This window comes from Diadema setosum, chromosome 14, assembly GCF_964275005.1.
Source record: "Diadema setosum chromosome 14, eeDiaSeto1, whole genome shotgun sequence".
NCBI classification, from domain to species: domain Eukaryota; kingdom Metazoa; phylum Echinodermata; class Echinoidea; order Diadematoida; family Diadematidae; genus Diadema; species Diadema setosum.
The window spans coordinates 12251668-12269444 of NC_092698.1; the positions used below are offsets into that span (position 1 = coordinate 12251668).

Genomic DNA, 17777 nt, shown 5'->3' on the forward strand with positions numbered 1-17777 from the left:
TCATTCAAAATATGCTGTTGCCATGGCAACACATTTTTCAACAATGACGAAAGATAAAATTTGCACATCTAGGTAATATAGTGGTCACATGTGCCAAATTTAAAGCCAAAAGCTAAACAAACTGAGTTAGTTGTATCAAAATGTTAGTATGATTTTCATTCAAAATATGTTACCATGGCAACACATTGTTCAACAATGACAAAAGGTAAAGTTTGCACATCTTCGTACTATGGCAGTTACATGTGCCAAATTTCAAGCCAAATGCTCAAAGACTGAGGCAGTTAACTGAATACACAGTATTTTTGTATGATTTTCAATCAAAATATGCTGTTACCATGGCAACACATTGTTCAACAATGACATAATAAATCTGCATATGAATGTACTATAGCAGTCACATGTACCAAATTTCAAGCTAAATGCTCAAAAACTCAGGGAGTTAGCTAAATCCACAGTATTTTTGTATGAGTTTTCATTCAAAATATGCTGTTACCATGGCAATGCATTGTTCAGTGACAAAGATTAGGTTTGCACATCTTTGTACTATAGCGGTCACATGTGCCAAATTCAAAGCTAAATTCTCAAAGACTGAGGAAGTCAACTGAATCCACAGTACTTTTAAAAAATATTTTCGTTCAAAATATGCTGTTACTATGGCAACGCATTGTTCAACAATGACGAAAGAATAAGTTTGAACATCTACGTACCTTAGTGGTCATATGTGCCAAAATTCAAGCTAAATGCTTAAAGACTGAGGGAGTAAGCCGAGTCTAAAATATTTCCGTATGCTTTTTAGTGAAAAAAATGCTGTTATCATGGCAACACATTGTTTAACAATGACGAAAGATTGAGTTTGCACATCTACGTACTATAGTAGTCACATGTGCCAAAATTCAAGCCAAATACTCAAAACCTCAGGGAGTTAGGTCAATCCACATATTACTGTATGATTGGTACAAAAAACTGCTGTTGCCAAGGCAACAGCATTTTTTCCACTAAAAGGAATACAAAAATATTGTGGGTTCAGCCAATTCCCTCAGTCTTTTGAGCATATGGCTTGAAATTACATTACATTGATCGTATATCCCAAATTTCATCTGAATTGCTATAAAACTGAGAAAGAAGTTTGATCCACAACATTTAGTAAGATTTTTTTTTTATTTGCAGTTGCCATGGCAACGCATTATGCAATACCAACGAAAAAGGTATCTTGCACTATATCTTCCTTTGATAGCATTATGCATTATGCATTATGCAATACTAACAAAAATACATGTAGGTGTCTTGCACATCTACCTTTGAGAGTAGTCACACATGCCAAATTTGGGGTCAACTGCTCAAAAATGAGTAGTTCGATCCACATTTTGTAAAATTGTTAAAAAATTTGCCGTTGCCATGGCAATGCATTATGCAACACTAAAAAAAAGATGTCTTGCACATTTCATTTGACAGAGGTTACACATGCCAAATTTGGGGTTAATTGCTCAAAAAATGAGAGAGCAGTTTGATCCACAGTCTTTTATGAAAATATGCCATTGCCATGACAACGCATTATGTCATACTAATGAAAAAGGTGTCGTGCACATCTACCATTGATAGCTGTTACACATGCCAAATTTGGGGTCAACTGCTCAAAAATGAGCGAGTAGTTCGATCCTCAAGATTTTGCAACAGAACGACCATCCGACCGCCTGCCCCACCTGCCACCCACCCTCAGAGTGATTCCTACAATGTATATAACCCCATACACACTATGTGTGGGTGGGGGTATAGCAAGTCATATGCCAAGCGATGTATTGCCTACCTCACATATCACAATTTGTGACTATAGTGTTTTTTTCAATGCAAGTTCATTGACCTTTTGACCGAGTCCAACTTCACCAATATTCAAACTTGACTGGCATCTTTAGGTGATGTACCTGTAGTATGAATTTGCTCATCGGCCAAAGTTTATTGACCATTTGGCCTTAGAACTGGTCAGACTGCACCCACATTCGAACTTGACTGGCATTTTTTGGTTATGTATGTATGGCGTGAGTTAGGTGGTCATAGCTCATAGCTGTCAAAAGTTAGAGTACAACAAACTGTTGACGATGACCGTGCTGCTGCCAACGATGGTAAAGTGATGCCTTTGTCTCGCTTCTGCTAAGTGGGAAGGGGTGGGGGGAGGAGAAAAACTATGGAAAGTGAAGATTAAAACTTTCCAAATGCTTTTGGCAAGATCTAACTGGACTAGATGCAATCAGAGAGTGTTGATCCTTTGAGATACAAATCCTCTCCAAGGCCATGCATGAGTACCACGTAAGTTAATCAAAGAAGCGTATTTTGTGACTTGCCTGTCTCCTGCCAGCTTAACTCTTTCATTAAGGTCCTGCTGTGCCCTGTACTTCTCTTTGGCTGTGTAGTTATCAGAGTTGATACCTTCCCATAGTACAAGAGTCTTTTTCTCTTGTTCTGTTAAGGATTGTTCTGGAAATAGGAATCAAAATCAAGATATTACACAAACACCATCTATTCATTGTCTCCTACTGTCAACTAGGCAACTAAGATTCAAAATGGCTAGTTATAATTACTTGAATTTTGGGCCACTACATATCTTTTTTTTCCCCACCAAAATGTCAGACTGAAAGATTCTAGTAGCCTAACGGGGCCACCAGACAAAGAAGTTCATGTCGAGCCCTGTGTATATATACATATAATGCACTCCTGTTATAAGAAACATGGTGGTAACTAAATTCTTGTTAAAACAAAACCAAAATTCTGATCCTGAAATTACCATCTATTATATCTTCATACACTATACTGTTCGGTTATGATGAAATTTTGTTATAACTAATTAAAAGAAAACCACTGGTCCTGAGGAGGAATTCATTATAACGAGAGTACATCCTGTACACTGTACATTGCATGGATATACATATAAACGTTCAGATTTCATGTGTTGGCTCCATGAAGAAATGAAGAAACAAACTGGTAATGCATTTTTAGCAAATGAAGCATGAGTTTATTCGACATTGTCAAAACTCCTGAAAAAGGTGTAGGACACTGAAAATATGGGTGGAACTAGAAATGTCGCTTTGGCGACTGGTATGCCTCCGCCATAATGCATGATTTTCCCAATAGGTCTAGATAGTACATGTGGACAATGAGTGATTACATTTTCACAAAATTGGCAAAATACTGAAATGACAAGTTTGTCACAAATGTGTTGAATGTTCACCTTCCTTGACCTAGGTTTAATTGGATGAATAGGAGAGCATGTATCTAGGGATTTAAGGACTTTAACTTGACTTTGACCCATTCATACATTTAGGCATTGAGTAATTTTCAAGGTACAGGTGTGGAGAAAAAGTGCAATTTCTGAATTGAATAGTAAATTCTTACCATTTTCATCTGGCCCTTGACCCTAAAATTCATAAGATAATCACTTTCAGGTAGAACATGCATAATATGTACTAAGTTTCAAGATAACTTGAGCCACTTCGAGATATGGAGGAAAAAGTTAGTTCAGCACTTTCACTTAATCTTTGACCTTTTGACCTTTGAGGCAAAAAAAAGAAGAAAAAAAAAACTTTCCAGAGAATTTCTATTAGGTTACACATGCATACACCAAGTGTAAAAAAATAATAACCCTGCTGGCATTGCATAAATATGAGGGAAATAGTAAAATTTTGAAGTGTTGCACTTGACCTTTGACCCCTGACCTTTGACCCCATGAACCCTACATTCTCTAGATAATCACTTCCAGTCAGTACATGTATATACTATGTTCCATGAAGATACCTTGAACAATTTTCCAAGGCACGGAGAAAAAAAAGAAGTTTTGATATTTTTACTTGACCTTTTGACCTTTGACCTTTGACCTCATGACCCAAACTTTCACCAGAAAATCTTAATTGGGTAATACATGTATACACTAAGTTTCAAGAAAATATCTTCAGGCATTCAATAGATATGGCGAAAATAGTGAAATTTCATGTATTTGACCCTGACCTTTTGACCTTTGACCTTTGACCTCATGACGCAAACTTTCACCAGAGAATCTTAATTGGGTAATACATGTATACAATAAGTTTCAAGAAAATATCTTCAGGCATTCAATAGATATGGTGGAAATAGTGAAATTTTATGTATTTGACCTTGACCTTTTGACCTTTGACCTTGAGCATGTGCACCCAAAAGTTGATAGGCACAACTTCACCCCCTAATACACATACATGCCAAGTTTCATTAGGATACCTCAACAGGTTTTGATAGTTACCTTGTCCACAAAATTCATTACGGACGGACAGAAGGACGGACGGACGGACGGACGGACGGACGGACGGAAGGACGGACAGACGGACGGACGGACAACCCGAAAACATAATGCCTCCGGCACCACTTCGTGGCGGAGGCATAATAAACTCATGCTTTTAGGCAAAAAATGCATTATAGGTTTGCTTCTTCATATATGTATATATATATATATTATATATATCAAAATATGAAAGTTCTGCGTCAGTGTGTAGTAAATAGATATCAAGAGTAAAATCAGTCGTATGAACACTGCAGGAGCCAAAAAATTGGACTGATATTTTGGTCAAAGACCTTTATCAAAGTAAGTCTGAACATAAACAATTTGATGCAAGAAACTAAGAAGACGCATAAGTTGCCAAGATACAAATAATAATAACAAAAGCCTGGCTGGACGTATGGTATAAGCGCTAGGGGGGTGACGTCACAAAGGAAAAAAGAAGAGATGCGCAATTTAAAGCAATAAAATGTGAAAGTTATTATGACGCAAGAAAACCTAGGCGCGTATTAAAGTAAGCGCGTGACGTAATAAAAGAAAGTAAGGAAGAAGCCTTAGAAAAATAAACAAACAATTAGACAAAACAAAAAAACAAAAGGCAAGGCGTTACAAAAGAAAGGTCCAAGATGAAGAGCGTAAGGTAAGCAAAAAGCGCATCTAGAGAGAGACGTCATAAAAAGAAAGTGACGCAGTGTGGTAAAGGAAAAAAGGAGCAAGGAAAGAAAAAGGGGAGAAAAAAAAGTTCCAGAAAATTGCAGAGACGAGAGATGCGTTCGCGCAAACCTACACAACCAATAATAATAATCAGGAAAAAATATAAGAAATAATAATAATAACAACAAAGATGATAATAATAATAATAATAAAGATGATATAGAAATAATGATTACAAAAATAATAATAAATGAAGATTAAGTACTGAGCATAGTGTAAAGTTCGCGGAACTAAAGTTCACTGATTAATTTTGAAAGATCGAAATGTAGCATTGATCCCATGAGGCTGGAAAGTTCCGAGGTTGAAGATGATTTTCTGCTCCATTGTCTTTCTCTCTCTCCCATCAAGGCAGTTTCTTAGTGCACACACCTTGGCATCGTTGCAAGTGTGGTTAGCGAGATTAAAATGACAAGCAACAGGAAGTCCAGGGGTGTTCAATCGAATAGACCTCAAGTGCTCGGTGACCCGATCTGCCAGTCGTCTTTTCGTCTCGCCGATATACACCATGCCACAGAGAGTACACGTCAATCCATATATGACGTTGCTGGTAACGCAGGTGTACTGCCCTTGAATGTGCCATGTACCTTTGGGACCTCTCACCAAGAGGTCCAACACTTCCAACGCCCGAACCCCTCTGGTCATGACGTACAACAAGACGATGGAGCGCATCGCTCGTGCTGTTCGTGCCAACCTGAACATCCTAGGTTCAAACGAATCTACAGAGAAGATCTTTGGTGTGGATCCTATTGTTACTGCGTACAGGAGAGATCGCAACCTAAAAAACCATCTGGACAGCTCCAAACTTCTAGCCAATCGAGATTACGCTTCTCCCGGCACCACTAGATGCATGCGACCCAGATGCAAGACCTGTGCCCTTGTCTCTTCTGATGATGTCATGGGTCCCAAAGGTACATGGCACATTCGAGGGAAGTACACCTGCGTTACCAGCAACGTCATATATGGATTGACGTGTACTTTCTGTGGCATGGTGTATATCGGCGAGACAAAAAGACGACTGGCAGATCGGGTCACCGAGCACTCGAGGTCTATTCGATTGAACACCCCTGGACTTCCCGTTGCTCTTCATTTTAATCTCGCTAACCACACTTGCAACGATGCCAAGGTGTGTGTACTAAGAACCTGCCTTGACGGGAGAGAAAGACAATGGAGGAGAAAATCATCTTCAACCTCAGAACTTTCCAGCCTCATGGGATCAATGCTACATTTCCATCTCTCAAAATTAATCAGTGAACTTTACACTATGTTCAGTACTTAATCTTCATTTATTATTATTTTTGTAATCATTATTTCTATATCATCTTTATTATTATTATTATTATTATCATCTTTGTTACTATTATTTCTTATATTTTTCCTTATTATTATTATTGTTTGTGTAGGTTTGCACGAACGCATCTCTCGTCCCTGCAATTTTCTGGAACTTTTTTTTCTCCCCTTTTTCTTTCCTTGCTCCATTTTTCCTTTACCACACTGCGTCACTTTCTTTTTATGACGTCTCTCTCTAGATGCGCTTTTTGCTTACCTTACGCTCTTCATCTTGGACCTTTCTTTTGTGATGCCTTGCCTTTTGTTTTTTGTTTTGTCTAATTGTTTGTTTATTTTTCTAAGGCTTCTTCCTTACTTTCTTTTATTACGTCACGCGCTTACTTTAATACGCGCCTAGGTTTTCCTGCGTCATAATAACTTTCGCACTTTATTGCTTTAAATTGTGCATCTCTTCTTTTTTCCTTTGTGACGTCACCCCCTAGCGCTTATACCATGCGTCCAGCAAGGCTTTTGTTATCATTATTTGTATCTTGGCAACTTCTGCGTCTTCTTAGTTTCTTTCACCAAATTGTTTATGTTCAGACTTACTTTGATAAAGGTCTTTGACCGAAACGTCAGTCCAATTTTTTGGCTCCTGCGGTGTTCATACGACTGATTTTACTCTTGATATATATTATATATATATATATATATATATATGTACAAACACACACATATATATATATACATCTTGAACGGACTCAGTCCATGGATGCGTCTTTTCTACGCCAAACGGGCATAGGCACATCTGTGCGGTTACCATGCACTGTGGCAGCCAACTAGCAGACTAGACACATTCCATCATAAGCAGATTAGTCTTGAAATCTGTCCAACCACGAGGACACGTATAACCTCGCGTGTTTATGTCTGCTTCAGGAACCGATTTTAATCTAACATCACATCGCATCCTTGTCGCTGATGAAGAATTCAATGACTAACCCGTTTGGTGTCTTGTTTTAAAACATGAGTTTCCCCGCCAGGATGAAGTGTTTTAATGCCATTTTAGCTTTTTATGTAGATTATAATATATATATATATTTATATATATATATATAGAGAGAGAGAGAGGGAAGGGTCATTCAGTCTCTTTTAAAAGCTTGGAGCAGAAAACCATATATACATCCATATCTACATAGATAATGGCAAAACATATGAACATGAAATTGTCTGATGCGCTACACATTTTCAGTTGACTGGTTATGTATGTCCTTGGCTTAAAAAAAAACATGCATCAATCAATAACCTTATCTTTGTTACATCTTTTTAAGATTTTGGAAAAAAAATGTGTGACAGCATCCCTTTGAACAACCTGCTCAAATAAGTATTTAACCCTTAGAGGATGAGTTGATATTGCTATAATGACACCTGCATGAGTATACTCTAGACTAGTCTTCAACAGGATAATGCTTACTAAGTTCAGGAATTTTCCAGTGGCTACAAGTATGAAAGCAGTACTGGAGGATGAATCGAATCAGGTAGAAAAAGTGTGAGATGAAGATGAAGGGAGGGGTCAGAGGAGGGCGGTTGAAGTACTCTTTGATGAGATCATAGCGCTGGAACTTCCAGAAGATGTCTGTGTTGTCTTGGATGGCCGAGAACGTGTAACTGCAGAAATCAGTTGAAGGGTTCAAAAAGTATACAGGGTTTGAAATCCCTTAAAACACTTACAAAAAATAATTGATATAAATATATATAAATACCACAGATGTGGAATACGTCAAATTATATACTTCCTTGAACTTGTGTTTCATGAAGATATGACATTAAGTATTTCATTGTGCAAGATATCACTTACAGTTACAACTGTCAAAGGCAGAATACACAATAACCATGAGGTGCAAAGAAATATTCTATCAGAAAAGTTCATGTTATTTGGTATGATTGAAAGGTTCAGTGCTATAATTCCTTTCCTTTAACAGATTCATCAACAGTCAAGAGTAATGTATACAGATGAAAAATGCAGAAAAGACTATGTACACCAGTATAAAGTATATGATCACATCAGGGAAAGCATATCTACACTCAGCAATAAAAAAAAAAAGAAAAAAAGTAAACACTTTTTCAAGTTCATCTTTCTCATAGCTTGTTTGGCTAATATCAATGTTTTATATATCATGTTAAAGGTAATTTACTTGGCTATCAACCTAGTAGGTCAACAAAAAGGGAATCTTTAAGCATGAGTGAACACATTCGTTTTTCTCTTCCAAGGCACAAGAGTACAAATTGCAAAAATGGATAAGTTGTTATTCAAACATATGTGCTCTTCCATATAATAATGAGAACAAAGACAAAGTCAACACAATAAGAAATGTAAATTAATTTGCCAAAATCAATCTATGATTTCTGTAACGTCTCTGTAACCCTCCAAAGATAGGCAAAAAAATAATGGAAGAAAATGAAGAATCTTATGCGGAATCCATATTCTAAAGACGTAAGAGAAGCAATGATAACAAAGATGGTAGAAATTTGAAATGTTATTCCAAATTAAGAAAATTTGGAATATTTCATCCTTGAATTGGTCTCATGAAGTCTTAAATTTCTTAACTGAAAAATGAAATGCAGAAATTATGTCCATTTTATCACCTTTGCTGCTTACTCCATATGTCATTTAAATATTGAGTTGCCAGAAAATTCTGATGTTCCCCCTTTAGCTTCCCCACTATGTTTGCAGAAACAAGGAAAAGAAAACTTATTAATGCTATTTCATTCATGTCTCTCATAGCATTAAATTGGTCTTTTGTTATTAATGCTACCTTGAAGGACATTGGCAAATGAATTGCTCAATATGTCAATTTTTGAAATTTTTACTTTTGAGCCCTGGAGGACAACAAGGCAAGTGCCAAAATGTGTCTCGCCCACTTGCGTAGAAGAAATTAATGTTTTCATAACTCCTGGAAGTTCATTGACCCTGCCTATGACCTTCGACCTTGTGGTGACCTTCAACTCCCCAAGGACACTTACCAGCTAAGTTTGGTCACAAATGGACATATGGATCAAAAGTTATGAGCCATTATCGAAACACACTGTAAAAACTCAACATTGAGTCCTAAAAGTTCATTGACCCCTGTCTGTGACCTTTGATCTTGTGATGAACTTCAACTCCCCAAGGGACATCTCCCATCCAAGTTTATTCACAAACAGACATATGGATCAAAAGTTTGGAGCCATAATTGAAATGTGCTGTAAAAACTTAAAGGGGAAGGCTAGTAACTGATCAGTGGGAATCAGTGGAAATGCTGGGAGATGATTGTTCCAATCATTATGGGATTCATTCAAGAGTTCATTGTATATCTATTGTTGTGTGAAAATAAGTTGCTTCAGAACGGTTTCATATTCAAGTAATGTGCAGATTAATGCTCTGTCACTGACCAGGGACGCTAACCTGGAAGCATTAAACTGCACATTACTTGAATATGAAATTGTTCTGAAGCAAATCATTTTCACACAACAATAGATATACAATGAACTCTTGAATGAATCCCATAATGATTGGAACAATCATCTCCCAGCATTTCCACTGATTCCCACTGATCAGTTACTAGCCTTCCCCTTTAACATTGGGCCCTAAAAGTTCGTTGACCCCATTCTGTGACCTTTGATCTTGTGGTGACCTTCAACTCCCCAAGGGACATCTACCATCCAAGTTTGGACGACGGACAGACAGATTCTGCAGGCGATCCCTTAGTCTCCCCGCACCTCTGGTGGACTTGACAAAAACGAATGTGTTTACTCATGGTCAAAGTTTCCCTTTGTAACAAACCTACAAGGTTGATAGCCAATGAAATAACTTTAATACGGTATATGACACAATGATTTTTATCAAAATCTTCTATGAAAAATATGAACTGGAAAAAAAATTTTACTTTCTTTTTTTGCCGAGTGTATTTTCCATGTACCTCCTTTCACATTTTTTTTCAGTGAAAAACTGATGAATTGTTGGATTTCCTTTCCTTTCTCTCTGAATACATTAGGGTATATAAGATGCATTTGAAGTTTAAACCACACAAATTTCTTTGAAGTATTTTTTTTTTCAAACATCATACAATACAATGACAAATACAAAGTTCTCAAGTGTTTTATTAGACTGACACCAGGCTTACAAAAAAATGGCTGTGACAAATATCTTCTTTATCAAATATTCAAATTTCCATTTGACAAGCATCTATCAAAGCTATTCCAAAGGAGAAGGGATGAAGTAAGTATAAAGCAAAAGATTTCTATCAAACCTGAACATAGCAATGAGAAGGTTAAGGAGGAGAACATTGCTGATCATCATGTAGATAGCAAGAAGAAAGATGCCCATCCAGGAGTATTCTGGGCAAGGGTTGACTTCTACTCCATCAATGTTTGTGCCATTGGTAGAGCAATCAACTCCTACAAGAGAGAATTCAATTAAGAAGAAATGTGATTTTGTCTTTTGAATCTCAACCATCACATTTAAACTATGTCTGGTAGATGCCATATTGTACAAAAAAAAATAAATAAAAATAACACTACCAAGTGCATTCACCTTCACTCATTCACAAAAATGACACTCGGAATATTTGAAGTAAAGTATGTCAAATTTTATCTAAAAAATTACATACAGAATTAGCAAGGAAACTCAAAGGATCACCGTTAACATAATCATATCATTTGCAAATGCTATACATCAAGGTTGATTTTCTTTTTTGTGAGTGTTGTCTTATAAAAGCTAAGTAGTCTTAGAGCATCTGTTGGGCAAATAATACAGAATGAAGCCTTATGTTCTAGGTTTGTACTGCTGGAGGAATTCTTCTACTCCAAAATGACAAATTGTGATGTAAATAACTAAAATATGGCATGTGCATTTTACAAAGTAAACCCAAATTAGCTTTGAATCATGATTGTGTCAAAATTTTATGAATAATAAAAAAACAAGTGCAAAAAGAACATGCCTTTGTTTCAAGATTGATAACCATTCTGATTTGATATCCTGCAGATAGCTACATTTGCAAAAATGAGGAACTACATCTATAGCGTAATTGCAGGTGATGTGTTGAGAAACTGTATTCATGCCGTTTTACATGGTGAAGAAGAGAACAGTTTGGCTTAGGTGAGCAAAACATGCATTGCCATGGTTTGACAACAACCTTCAATGACTTCAAGGAAGAGCTCGCCAAAGATCTGAAAGTAGGATCGCATCAGGACGCCTCGGAAGATGAGATTCACATCTGTCTCATTTGGGAAGAGGATGGCCTGGGAGGCAATGCCATATCCAATCAGGAACACAGACAGGATGCAGAAGAACAGTACCAGGTCTACCATCTTGCATTTTTTGTTGGTTGAAAGAAAATGTATGTATGTACAAATATTTACGACATAGAAATAAGAAACAAACAAACAAAACACACAAATGCTGCGAATTATTCATGGTGCTATAATTAAATGTGACAACTCCTGTCACTTGACTCAGTACATCCCTCATTTTTACAATTGCATCTCATGATGGCAGATCCATACTGTTTTCTATGCAACTTAATGTTGTATTAAAAGTGAATAACTTCAAAATTGAATTATATATTTGTTTTGTCAATTTCAGGATTGGCTTCGATGAGATTAAACAATCACATCAATCACTGACACAATGTTTATGTCGACAAACATCTGCAGTACAAAACATAATCACTTCTGTCATAATATTTTTCACATAAGTGAGGTAGTACACTTGAGGTGCAGCCTTAATGCCACAACCAAATCATGGTCTGACCAGCCCAGTAAATCACCTGCTTAGGCAAAACATATAATCATGTATAGGGCTATGCAATATGCCAATGAGCAACACCATATCATACAATGAATGAATCAATCTAACAAACATACACTACAAATGCATGTTCCACAATCAAGTGACAACTATTTCTGTCATCACCTCCTATTCCCGGTGCTTTTTGTTTCATGCCAATTTTGGGGACATCAAACAAAGTCTTTGACACAAAGTAAAACAGAAAACTGCTGAAACTTTATATCACAATAGAATTCTTCAGTATTTTTGTTTATTTTTTGGTTACCAAAGTTGGGATGCAGCTATACAAAGGTGCAGCCTTATTGCTGGTCAATGTGGTATTACAATTTCCTGAGTAAAACACTGACACTTCTTTCTAATACAAATGAAAATAAGAAATATTTGATCCCTATGACATCTTCCATTTTGTCTTACCATTCTCTGAATCATGATGAGCTTTGGTCCCAGCTGCTTACTCACTGAAAAGATGTGCAGCAATCGGATGTAAAAAATGATAAGGTTTAGAGACAGAACGATTCTTGCTGCACTGAGGAATTGTTGGAAGAATCGCAGGACAAAGCCAACTCCAAACAATGTCAATGTGGCCAGGTCAATCAGGTTCCAGTAGTCCGTGATCCAAGCATAGAGTCTGATTTTCCAGCTTGAACTCTCTCCCTGGGCAATCTATACAAATTGAATAAGAGATTAAATAATAAACATACAAAGAGATGACAAAAATTTAGTGGCAGAGAATATCATTTCCGCAATCATGAATAGAGAGGCACATAGAATAATTAAAACTAGAAATGTCGCTTTGGCGACTGGTATGCCTCCGCCATAATGCATGATTTTCCCAATAGGTCTAGATAGTACATGTGGACAATGTGTGATTACATTTTCACAAAATTGGCAAAATATTGAAATGACAAGTTTGTCACAAATGTGTTGAATGTTCACCTTCCTTGACCTAGGTTTAATTGGATGAATAGGAGAGCATGTATCTAGGGATTTAAGGACTTTAACTTGACTTTGACCCATTCATACATTTAGGCATTGAGTAATTTCAAGGTACAGATGTGGAGAAAAAGTGCAATTTCTGAATTGAATAGTAAATTACCATTTTCATCTGGCCCTTGACCCTAAAATTCATAAGATAATCACTTTCAGGTAGAACATGGCATTGCATAATATGTACTAAGTTTCAAGATAACTTGAGCCACTTCGAGACATGGAGGAAAAAGTTAGTTCAGCACTTTCACTTGATCTTTGACCTTTTGACCTCTGAGGCAAAAAAAGAAGAAAAAAAAAACTTTCCAGAGAATTTCTATTAGGTTACACATGCATACACCAAGTGTAAAAAAATAATAACCCTGCTGGCATTGCATAAATATGAGGGAAAAAGTAACATTTTGAAGTGTTGCACTTGACCTTTGACCCCTGACCTTTGACCCCACGAACCCTACATTCTCTAGATAATCACTTCCAGTCAGTACATGTATATACTATGTTCCATGAAGATACCTTGAACATTCAACAATTTTCCAAGGCACGGAGAAAAAAAAGAAGTTTTGATATTTTTACTTGACCTTTTGACCTTTGACCTCATGACCCAAACTTTCACCAGAGAATCTTAATTGGGTAATACATGTATACACTAAGTTTCAAGAAAACATCTTCAGGGATTCAATAGATATGGCGAAAATAGTGAAATTTCATGTATTTGACCCTGACCTTCGTTAGCATTGATCAAACTTTGAAACCTAAAGATGGCATACAAGTTCTTTGAACATTAACATTCTCAGAGCTTTTCATACAAATATATTTTTAATTGCCAGTGAACTGATAATCACAAGGATTAAAGCTCTGACTTTCAATCTTCTGCTTTCAAAAGCTGGGACCAACTGTTGTGTGAAAGCTTTTTGCATATAAGTCATGATAAGATACTGAAGTGCTGATATAAAAGCAGGTACTGAATTCCAAGCTTACAAAAACATTTCAAAAGAACTTTTCATCACAATGTACATATCCTTAAGGACCAATACCACATTGATGACATTCAGACAAAATAATTTTAGGCAACAAGATTCAGGTGGCACTACGTGGATTCAGTCCTCATGGAAGCTACATTACATACCGGTACTGACATTTCTGAAAATCCATTACGTCATGATGTCCCAACCACTGGTCGTTTGACAACTAACAATGACTGTAGAATTATCTGGCATGTCTTTATCATGTCGTACCTGTCTAAACTCTTCTGTGAAGAGTGAGGCCACCCAGACAACAAGGACTATTTCATACACAGAAATTTCGTAATGGAAGTTCATCATGATCACATAGCTGTAGAGGATCAGGAACACAAAGTATGACATCTGTAAAGAAATCAAAAAGGAAAAAGACAGAGTTTTGATAAATATACAAAGAAAGACCAAGAACTCAAATACATCCAACAGAACAGTAACAAGATGGATGAACTTTAATGAGTAGGCACACATTCAAATCATTCCCCACTCCCACAACAAAATCAAAGGGGACTTATGCATCAGATAAAAGTTACTAGAAAAAGAAAAGGTACAAAGGTGAAGATTTGATCAAATTAAGATTAAAATTATTGAAAATATAAAATTGTGAAGTTTTATTAATTTTCTAAAATCAGATCTCTAACATTGAGCACACAAATGAGTGAGCTGATGATGGCATCACCTTATAATTCCACACTGATCATGTACAAACTAGGACTATAACTCAATGTGATTAATAATACCCTACCTAAAACTGAGGGAATTAGCTCAACCAGAAATAATTTTGCATACTTTTTATTGAAAAAAAGTTACCATGGATACGCATTGTTCAACAATGAATAAAGATGCATTTTGCTAATTCAAAAATTATTCTATTCAAATAAGTCATATCTCGAGTCAAGTGCTCAACTAGAAATGTTGCTATGGCGACTGGTATGCCTCAGCCATAATGCATGATTCTCCTAATAGGTCTAAAAGACCCCGTTTACAGTGCGAGGCTCAGCCGTGGCCGAGCCCACCTTCATTTCAGTGTAAATGCGCAAAAGGCCAAATGCGAGGCCAAAATTGGCCATGCATTTGGCCATGCTCTGGAGGTGGTCTCGGCCGCGGCGAGCCTGGCCTTTTCCAGTGTAAACGCAAACTGGGCCAAATGCGCGGCCAATTTTAGTCTGGCTTCAAAACCCTCTGCCTGTACTATTTCGCTATTCAGGATATTAACCCCCTCAACGTCGAAAACTAGTATAATTAAAGGTGGTTTTGTTCTGCAAAGGAATTTTCCTTCAGCAAAGGCCTTTGCCCGAACGGCGACTTTCAGTTGGCAAAGGGTCTGAAAACCAGACAATACCAAATTGCGTTTGTTTACAAGCAGAGCGCCACTACGACAAAATATTGAAAGGTTTGAATCAAAAGCGCGGCCGAGCCCGGCAGTGTAAATGGACAAATTGCGGGGCTTGGCCTCGCAATTGAGGTTGGGCTCAGCCGTGGCTCGGCCCAGCCCCGCACTATTAACGGGGTCTAGTACAATGTCTAGACAGTGTGTGATGACATTTTCACATAATTGGCAAAATATTAAATGACACGTTTGTAACAAATGTTTTGAATGTTCACTTTCCTTGAACTAGGTTTGCTATTACTGTCTAAGAGTGCAGGTACATGCATTTGGGGATTTGAGGATTCTTACTTGACTTTTGACCTTTTTATAAGTTTATGCATTTTGTAATTTTCAAGGTATGGAGAAAATGTGTAATTTCAGTATTGAATAGTTAAATTTTTGCATTTTAGTCTGGCCTTTGACCCTAAAATTCCCAAGAGAATCACTGTCAGGTAGAACATGCATAAATACATACTAAATTTCATGATGATACCTTGAGTCACTTTTGAGATATGGAGAAAGAAGTGAAATATAGCACTTTCACTTGGATTTGACCTTTTGGCAAGAAACTTCCCAAAGAATCTCTATTGGGTAATACAATAATGTATATATTAAGTTTCAAGAAAAATCCTGCAGGCATTGCATAGATATGAGGGAAATTGTGAAATTTTGAAGAGTTGACCTTGACCTTTGACCCCCCCCCCCTCCCCCCCCCACCTGTTACAGCACATTTTGGTAAATTGCACATTTTGGTAAACTACCAAAATCTGCAGTTACCAAAATGTGCCATAACATGTTACGGCACATTTTGGTAAATTTACCAAAATGTGCAGGTCATTGATGGCACATTTTGGTAACTTTCTGCTCTTCCACAATGATCACAAAAACAAATTGTGAGTGCAGTTGGTTATTGTCCCCACCGAATGAGTTCTGTAGCCTAAAGGCCACGGCACACCTTTTCGGGCAAGCTAGACATGGGCTTGTTGCGAGTATAAGGTTTTTCCAGCCCGCAGGAAAATTATCTCGCCTGTAGTTGCCCGGAAGTGCGCACGCAAGTCCGATTTACCCGCAGCCAAGTTTTGAGCAGCACCTCCCAGGCAACTCCCACGCAGGTACTTCGCAGTCCCCGTATACGGCGAAGATAATGACATTCTGTCATTTCTGTTGGACTTCTGCCATTCCTTCAGATGAATATCTGAGTTGTCAGTCCCCACGGGCCTGGCACGCAGGTCACACAATACCCGCAAGAAGAACATAAGTGGAATGCGTCCAGCAAGTAACACACATGCACAACTTGCCCAAATCCTGTCCGCCCTCAGAAATTATCCGGTATGCTGGAAAATCCTAATACGTAAGAAGCCTGCGTAGCTTGCCCGGAAAGGTGTGACAAGGCCTAAAAATGGTTACAGGTAAAACAAGCACATTTTGGTAACAGTTGATCCCGTCAGGTATAGGTGCACCATAGGCACATTTTGGTAACAAATTTTTGTAACCAAAATATGCAGTTACCGAAATGTGCTGTAACACATTTACGGCACATTTTGGTAAATTGCACATTTTGGTAATTTACCAAAATGTACAATTTACCAAAATGTGCCGTAACACCCCCTGACCTTTGACCCATGACCCCAAATTCCGTAGATAATCACTGCTAGTCAGTACATGTATTTGTACAAAGTTTCATGAAGATACCTTGAACGATTTGCAAAATAAGGAGAGAAAAGTGAAATTTTAACATTTTTACTTGACCTTTGACCTCTTGAATCAAAACTCTCTCTGGAGCAGTCACACATGCTGAAGATGGTATAAATTGCTCAAAAAATTAGACAGTTGTTCGATCCACAACATTTGGTAGGATTTTTTTTTTATTTGCCGTTGCCATGGCAACACATTAGGCAATACTAATAAAAGAGGTATCTTGCACAGTTTCCTTTGATAGCTGTCACACATGCCAAATTTGGAGTTAATTGCTCAAAAAACAAGGCAAGTGCCAAATTGTGTCTCGCCCATTCGCGTGCAAGGAATTAAGTTTTTATAACTCCCAGAAGTTAATTGACCTGCTTATGACCTTTGACCTTGTGACCTTCAACACCCCAAGGGACATTTACCATCCAAGTTTGGTCACAAACGGACAAAGGGATCAAAAGTAATGAGCCATAATCGAAATGCGCCATAAAAACTTAACATTGGACCCTAAAAATTTGTTGACCCCTTTCTGTGACCTTTGACCTTATGATGACCTTTAACTCCTCAAGGGACATCTACCGTCCAAGTTTGGTCACAAACGGACACAGGGATCAAAAGTTA

General features: G+C 37.4%; 1 protein-coding gene across 1 annotated transcript in view; it reads right to left on the bottom strand.

The window, feature by feature from the left end:
- The window catches only part of LOC140238363 (transient receptor potential cation channel subfamily M member-like 2), a 370479-nt gene that overhangs the window by 102545 nt on the left and 250157 nt on the right, over positions 1-17777 (bottom strand). Inside the window, exons 20-25 of the mRNA XM_072318295.1 lie at positions 14321-14449; positions 12513-12761; positions 11446-11620; positions 10561-10708; positions 7746-7939; positions 2337-2469 (exon numbers count right to left, since the gene is read on the bottom strand). Coding sequence (XP_072174396.1) covers positions 2337-2469; positions 7746-7939; positions 10561-10708; positions 11446-11620; positions 12513-12761; positions 14321-14449 — 1028 coding nt within the window. The remainder of the gene's footprint in view (positions 1-2336; positions 2470-7745; positions 7940-10560; positions 10709-11445; positions 11621-12512; positions 12762-14320; positions 14450-17777) is intronic.